The 6,856-nt window shown below is 53.0% G+C and overlaps 7 protein-coding genes across 8 annotated transcripts; 3 read left to right on the top strand and 4 right to left on the bottom strand.

Annotated features, from left to right (window-relative positions):
• Positions 1-462, top strand: KVP18_005139 (uncharacterized protein; the record flags this gene model as incomplete). The annotated part of the gene is made up of 1 exon (XM_067949505.1): positions 1-462. A coding segment is annotated over one exon (462 nt), but the record flags the coding sequence as incomplete, so codon positions are not given.
• Positions 463-781: 319 nt separating this feature from the next.
• On the bottom strand, positions 782-1,764 carry KVP18_001816 (uncharacterized protein; the record flags this gene model as incomplete). The annotated part of the gene is made up of 2 exons (XM_067952184.1): positions 782-1,466; positions 1,511-1,764. 2 exons carry the CDS (start codon positions 1,762-1,764, stop codon positions 782-784), a joined length of 939 nt encoding a protein of 312 aa, XP_067813283.1.
• Positions 1,765-1,815: 51 nt separating this feature from the next.
• KVP18_005140 (uncharacterized protein) lies at positions 1,816-2,405 on the top strand (the record flags this gene model as incomplete). Its single annotated transcript, XM_067949506.1, has 2 exons — positions 1,816-1,937; positions 1,967-2,405. 2 exons carry the CDS (start codon positions 1,816-1,818, stop codon positions 2,403-2,405), a joined length of 561 nt encoding a protein of 186 aa, XP_067813290.1.
• A 70-nt stretch (positions 2,406-2,475) lies between these two features.
• KVP18_001818 (uncharacterized protein) lies at positions 2,476-3,657 on the bottom strand (the record flags this gene model as incomplete). The annotated part of the gene is made up of 1 exon (XM_067952186.1): positions 2,476-3,657. The coding sequence occupies one exon, from the start codon at positions 3,655-3,657 to the stop codon at positions 2,476-2,478; it is 1,182 nt and encodes a 393-aa protein (XP_067813285.1).
• Positions 3,658-3,794: 137 nt separating this feature from the next.
• On the bottom strand, positions 3,795-4,061 carry KVP18_001820 (uncharacterized protein; the record flags this gene model as incomplete). The annotated part of the gene is made up of 1 exon (XM_067952190.1): positions 3,795-4,061. The coding sequence occupies one exon, from the start codon at positions 4,059-4,061 to the stop codon at positions 3,795-3,797; it is 267 nt and encodes an 88-aa protein (XP_067813288.1).
• Positions 4,062-4,074: 13 nt separating this feature from the next.
• Positions 4,075-5,466, top strand: KVP18_001819 (uncharacterized protein; the record flags this gene model as incomplete). 2 transcript variants are annotated; one of them, XM_067952188.1, is made up of 2 exons in its annotated part: positions 4,120-4,820; positions 4,857-5,466. In XM_067952188.1, the coding sequence occupies 2 exons, from the start codon at positions 4,120-4,122 to the stop codon at positions 5,464-5,466; spliced, it is 1,311 nt and encodes a 436-aa protein (XP_067813286.1). The 2 variants fall into 2 exon arrangements, with proteins under 2 accessions (XP_067813287.1, XP_067813286.1); XM_067952189.1 differs by lacking the exon at positions 4,857-5,466 and having other exon boundaries at positions 4,075-4,824.
• A 482-nt stretch (positions 5,467-5,948) lies between these two features.
• Positions 5,949-6,371, bottom strand: KVP18_001817 (uncharacterized protein; the record flags this gene model as incomplete). Its single annotated transcript, XM_067952185.1, has 2 exons — positions 5,949-6,060; positions 6,151-6,371. 2 exons carry the CDS (start codon positions 6,369-6,371, stop codon positions 5,949-5,951), a joined length of 333 nt encoding a protein of 110 aa, XP_067813284.1.
• Between the last annotated feature and the right edge of the window lie 485 nt (positions 6,372-6,856).

A 6,856-nucleotide genomic window follows, 5' to 3' on the forward strand; every position in this document is an offset into this window, starting at 1 on the left:
GGAGTCACCGATGTGACTGGAGACGTAACTGGCATCACAGGAGTCACTGGCATCACTGGAGACATCACCGGTATCACTGGAGACGTCACTGGTATCACTGGAGACATCACTGGTATCACTGGAGTCACCGATGTGACTGGAGACGTAACTGGCATCACTGGAGACATCACTGGTATCACTGGAGTCACCGATGTGACTGGAGACGTAACTGGCATCACAGGAGTAACTGGCATCACTGGAGTAACTGGCGTCACTGGAGTAACTGATGTGACTGGAGACGTAACAGGTATCACCGGAGTAACCGACATCACTGGTCCTACACAGGGACCCACCGGACTGCCCACTACAACGCCATGTGTATGCCCCGAGTCCCCCTGCTGTCTGGAAGATGGACAGGTGCAAGTTGAGTTCAGACTGCCCATTGAGAAAGTGCTCGAGCTGCTGCGTAAGAGGAACCCCTGAGAGAAACCCGATTTAAAATTAGTTGACTTGCAAAATTTTGTATCGAACATTATGGCTGTACTATGATAACTGGAAATCAAGCAAGAGTGCGGTGTCGAGAGTTGAGATTGTCAATGTCATTGTGCAAGATCAACAGATTCTAGAAAATCACAATCATTGATAACTGGATGTCAATGTCATCGTACAAGATCAATAGATTACAAAGAATCACAAACATTCGATAACTGGAAATCAAGGAAGATTGCGCTGACTATGGGTACATTGAGATTGTCAATGTCATCGTACAAGATCAATACATTACAGAAAATCACAAAACATTCTAAAGCGTGTCTGCCCGTAACGCTAGAGAGTTCAGCGCCTCCAACATTTCGCTACCAAGGCTTTCGTCATCGCTGAGATGGGCGTAGAAGTCCAGAACTACCGGAGGAAAACCCTCTAACCGCAACAATGAGTCCATGGCGTCGGATTCGTCGCAGATTTGGCTGAAGCCGTTGTTGGAGTAGTCGTTCTCGGACACGGTAGTTTGACCTTCTTGGAGCGACAGTTTCACTGTCTCCGTTGCTGTCTCCGTTGCTGTCTCCGTTGCTGTCTCCGCTGCCGTCTCCGCTGCTGTCTCCGCTGCCGTCTCCGCTGCTGTCTCCGCTGCCGTCTCCGCTGCCGTCCCCGTGTTCAAAGGCGTCACTGGTGGAGCAGCCTCGTCTTTGATATCAATCTGCTTCCGTCGAACGCGGTCAGCACGCTGCTTCCTCAACGCAGCCTCTCGTAGTGTCATGAGGCCGTCAACGATCTGCTCTTTAGTGATCCCGCGGTCCAGTGGTCGTCGCAGCTCTCGTAGTGAGTGGGCAAAATTACATTTTCGGTCTGTGCACTGCTCAGGTCTTAGGTCCTGCAGATCTAACCGTGGACATAGACGCGTCATCGTGAGGTCGGGAACGCTGCGGAGTTCCACGAACCCGTGAGCGAACTCGCAGTCTTCGGACGAGGCGCAAAATCCTTTTGAAAAACTGGAAAGAAATGTGGATACGGGAAGCATATCTAAAGATCTTACTTGATACAAATGCGGGTCTTCTTAAGCATCTGAGACAGTCCCTGGTCCGTCGAGATAAATAGCTGGCGAGGCTTCCTCTTTCTCCGATCTACGTTTTGGAGGATGCCAAGTCCCTCTCGAATTGTAGCGTTCTTCTTCGAGAGGGCGAACAGCGAATTGAGCGCTGAGGGCGGAAGGAGTTCCATTCCCTTCAATGTGTTGAAGTCCAATGGCAGGTCTGGAAGGGGTGCGTCGGGGTCGGGAGCCTCTGTCATGTTTTCCCTAAAAAAATGATTTATGATCGACACATCTAGGTCAAAATTTTGATGGCTTGGAACCCGACACTGAATCCACTGGATCTGAGGCGCCGTACTGTTCTGGTACCCACCTTCAAGACCGGCGAGTCGTGGCTTATGCTGTTAGACGGCGTTAAGATAGACATAAGGCCGTAAGTGAACCTGGTACTGGAGTATCCAGTGTAAAAGGGCCCCGACGTGTGCGCAGAGGCTATTTGCTGCTAACGAATTTCCGATTGGTCTTCGTCACGAAGGGCGCTCTGAATTCACACAAGAGGTTCTCTGCGTTCGAGACGGCGCATGCTCTGACCAGAGGAGTATCCTCCGAGTATCCCCAGTACGTGCAGCCATTTTTTGGTCGAAATTATTTCGAAGGCTATGCACGACCCAGCGTCACCTCAACCTATCCTGTAGAGGCTCAATTTCGCATCTGGTTCTCTGTTCCCATTATGAAGTTTTTAGATCGGTACTACGAGCTGTGGAGTGAGGAGATCATACACAGACGTGGCGTGCCTGTTACGGAGGAGGAGTTCGCCGCAATGGTGGAGGTTACGAGATCCGCCTTCGTCAATCCCAACGACCCCTCCGTTATCTACCACCCCTCCGCAGTGAAACAGTGACCAAGGAAGCATCGCTACAGTCCCCCCAATGGGAGTTGATTGTAACGCCAAACATTATAACGATTGCCAATCATCGCGCCTTCTCGTGACTGAGATCCTTGACCTGCTCCCAGGTAAAATCTTTTTCGTCTCGACCGAAATGAGAGTAGCACGCTGTGGGCTGGTAGATAGGTCGGTTGAGTTGCAAGTCACGGATGAGGCAACCGGGTCGGAAGTCGAAGTTCTTATAAACGACCTCGAGAAGGTCCTTGTCGGTGTACCCATCAGCACTCGTACCAAAGGAGTCAACGAAGAGGGACAATGGCTCCGCCACGCCAATGGAGTAAGCAACCTGCACCAGAGCGCGTCGGCAGAAACCATTAGCCACCAGGGACTTCGCAGCCCAGCGCGCCCCGTAGGCGGCTGAACGGTCAACCTTGGTGGGGTCCTTGCCGCTGAAAGCTCCGCCACCGTGAGCTCCCCAACCTCCATAGGTATCCACGATGATCTTGCGCCCAGTCAAACCTGCGTCGCCGTGAGGACCTCCCACTACGAACGAACCAGAGGGGTTTAGATGGAAGATAGTTTTGTCGTCGATCATGCTAGCGGGGCAGACTGGTTCAATGACGTGCGTCATCAGGTCCTTGGAGATTCGCTCCTGGCAAGCCTCAGGACTGTGCTGCGTCGATATGACGATGGTATGCACACGAATGGGGACCATCTCGCGGCCGTCTTTGCGGTACTCCATGGTGACCTGGGTCTTCCCGTCAGGGCGGAGGTACGGAATGATGCCATCTTTCCGCACTTGCGTCAGGCGTAGGCCAAGTTTAGTAGCCAGGGAATGCGTCAAAGGCATAAGCTCCTCAGTCTCATCGCAGGCGAATCCGAACATATGACCCTGGTCGCCTGCGCCCATCTGCTCAATACTCTTGTTGACGTGTACAGCGGTGGCGATCTCGGGGGATTGCTGCTCGATAGCAACTACAACCTTCATCGTCTGATAGTCAAGGCCCTTCTCTATGGAATCATAGCCGATGCGGCGACACGTATCCCGCACAACCTGCTCGTAGTCGACTCTAGCCTTGGTTGAAATCTCGCCAAAGACCATTACAAAGCCCGTCTTGGCACACGTCTCACACGCTACATGGGAATCCTTGTCTTGTTCCAAACAAGCATCGAGGATGGCGTCGGAGACTTGATCGCAGAGTTTGTCAGGATGTCCCTCGTTAACCGATTCTGAGGTGAAGAGTACGTGTCCAGCTGGAAGGTGCATAATTCGCGAAATGGTGTTTTTCCACGACTTATGCAATTATACCCCACATCTGATTTCGCATCCGATTTCAGTTGTGGAACAACTGAAGGTCCCCGACGCGCATAGTAGCGTATAGCTACTGAATACTGTAAACTACCTCAGCGTCGGCTCTTAGTCAGTGCGATACCCAACGCTCGAACTATCAGCTCGTCGTCATTGCGGATTCGTTTCCGTCTTCCCTTCCGAGGGATGGAGTTGGGTGGTTTCCGTGGTGGGTCGACAGTGGAGGGCACGCGCTTTGGCTGGGAGGCAGGCACTTTAGTTACGTGGGGAGGCGGCTGCTTCGGTCCCTTGGCGAGCTTGTAGATGTAGTAGCCACCTCCGAGCACCAGAGCCTCGATGAGGTAGGGCAACAAGAAGGACATTTGTGCTATTCTTATGAGGGTGGCAAGTGGACATTACCGGTCAGGTGTGGAGGTGTTGATGACGGTTGTGCCCTCTGTAGAGAAAGGCGCAGCGCCTGAGGGTCTATCAGCTGCGGATTGCGGATCGCGAACCCGCGTGGCAGATGCAAGCAAGATTCGTTATGTCCTACAGAAGACAAATCCCCAACTTCCAGACCTCGCTTCCCAGTTTGCCGACATTCGGAGTTTGGTGGACTCTGGGGACAGCACGGTTGGGAAGCCTGTCACGATGCTCGTATCGCGACTTTTCTCAAAACACGCCACACCGGTCTCCCCTACTGGTGATGGGCGAGTGGACCTTGATCTGGGCCAGGCGGATACCACGGAGGCAGACGAAGTCGGCATTCCCGACACCACCCAGACTCGCGTTGGCTGCATAACGAATGAAAGGATTTGGAGCATTGAGAACGGCGAGCTCTGCATTCGGTTCCCTTATGAGGGACGCGACCTCACTGGGGCGGATATCTCCGCCATTCTGGCCGCGAAGGGGATTGCAGGCACGAACTTCCAGGCGGCGGCCGTTGTGGAAGCCCCGAGTCAACATGTGGCCTTGAAGGAGGACCTGAACAGGAGGCGAGGGTCTGGCTCTGTGAGTTCGGGCGAGCCAGCCGAGGCCAGGATCGTCGCTCTTCTTGACGCCGCCTATTGGTGGAAAGGCAAGCTCAAGCAGATCATGTCTTTGCGGTTTCCCAACGCGGATGTGATATCGAAGGCTGCGGGGTAGGTGTACAAAACTCCACTGATGATTCATTCCAGGTCCTCCTACCTGAGGGGCTGGCGACAGGAACTGCGGCATTATGAACCTGCCGGCAGCATGCACGTCACCTACTTCCGCGACGTCCCGGGGTTAGCTGAAGGAGCGATAGCTTACTACTCTGGACCCTATAATCGGCTTCCGTGCTGCTGGAAAGCGCTCTATGGCTTTCGTGCTGCGACAGTGCCGCCGCAGACTATAACGGATGTGGTGACGGTGTTGGATCCCCGAAGGACGGTCGTTGGGGAGGTGGTTTGGATGGAGGGCAAGATGGAAGTAATGGTAGGGAGTCGCGTGTACTCCCTGAGCCCTCATAAACACCCGGTGTCATCCCGCTGTGTGCGCCAGCAAACTCTGAGTCGTGCGGCAGACGCCGCCCTCCGCAAGGCTCGCTGTTATGGAGGGCTGCTGGATAAGCTGCGAGGACGCAGATGCGCATGCATTGACGGACGCAACAACCAGGTGCACCTGTGTAAAGTGGTGGATTTGGAGCATCTTCGATTTCGACTGATTTCCCGAGTGGCGCCCACACAGATAGAAGCCCTGGCTGACTTCGATGGATTAGGACGCGTTCTTCTCGTCCGGCATCATGGTGGGCAAAGTCGTATTTAAAATCAAACGTTGATTCGTATGAATTTTTTTTCTAGGGAAGGCGAAAGACTTGCCAACCTCTTGGCTTGACTCATTTCTTCGGCTCTACGACGACGACAGCCTCTTCGTCTACTCACTCGTCTCAGATGGGGACGTCGTGGAGGTTCTGGACGTGGGCGGTGACACCTACGTCAGGGACCACACAACTGGGGATTTCTGCTGTCTTCCTCGGCCTCGAGAAAATTAGCCGCAAATGTCCACAACAAAAACAGAGCATAAACATTATTACACATATTTTAAAACATTTTATGAAATACCTATCGCAGTTATGCCCAGTGCTGATTTAACACAGCGTCAGGGCATTTTCTGTACCCAGAGCGAAATCCGATTCGGGTGGTCACGCCAGCATCCGTATACTTCAGAAAGCAGTTTATTTCCGTAGCGGTGTCGTCGAAGGAAAAGCCGCTGGGAAGAGATAAACTTCAGCAGATCTATACCGAAACTCACATGCAGTCCTCTAGCCGCAGGCAGCTTCTCCAGCATTCAGTTATCGATGACGTTCGCGATTGTGCCAAGTCGCCGCCCTCGAAAGAAACGTCATTGAAGGCGCAGGCGCTGAGGATGAATAATCCAATAATTATTGATAAACACGAAGAATAATCGAGGACAAATAAATGATTAATTAATTCAATTTCGAGACCTCACCTAACCTCGATCAGCTGCCCACACCGCAGCCGTGTCGTCGTATCACCCTTTGAGTAGTGCCATCTCTGGGAGCACGCGAAGTGCGAGCAGGGAAGCGGTCCCTCGGCCCTGAAAGAGAATACCTCACACAGCTTTGCTAGGGAGCAGCTGGCATAGCAGTGGTCCAACGAGGCAGCGTAAACCATGTCGAAAACAGCACACGCAGGCACGACGTCGAGCATGACGCACTGTCGAAGGTCTACTGGCAGGTCCGGCCCCAGCGGTAGCGTGTCGCTGTTAAGGCGGGAGTCGGTCGCGGCTCTAATCCGTGTGCCTGTTCCGGTCGCTGTCGAGGTCGCCTGTTCTGTCAGATTCGTGGCTGTCTCTGTTGTGATGGTGGCTTTTTCTGTGGTTGTATTTGCTTCTCTTGAGGTGGTGGTTATTTCTGTTGTTGTAGTCTGTGCAGTGGCCTCTCCCGTGATAGTTGTGGCTTCTTCTGCTGTTATAGCTTCTGCTGTTGTTGTAGCTGATTTTGTCGTGGTGGTGGCCTTTTCCGCGGTAGTTGTAGTTGCTTCTGTCGTGGTAGTGGTGGCTATTTCTGTTGTTGTTGCTGTGGCTGCTTCTGTCGTCGTGGTGGTGGCTGTTTCTGTCGTTGTGGCTGCTTCTGTCGTCGTAGTGGTAGCTATTCCTGTTGTCGTTGCTGTGGCTGCTTCTGTCGTTGTAGTGG

This window comes from the organism of the source record quoted next (assembly GCF_019968955.1).
Source record: "MAG: Porospora cf. gigantea A chromosome Unknown PgA_NODE_1247_length_6856_cov_291.221, whole genome shotgun sequence".
In the NCBI taxonomy this organism is placed as follows: domain Eukaryota; phylum Apicomplexa; class Conoidasida; order Eugregarinorida; family Porosporidae; genus Porospora; species Porospora cf. gigantea A.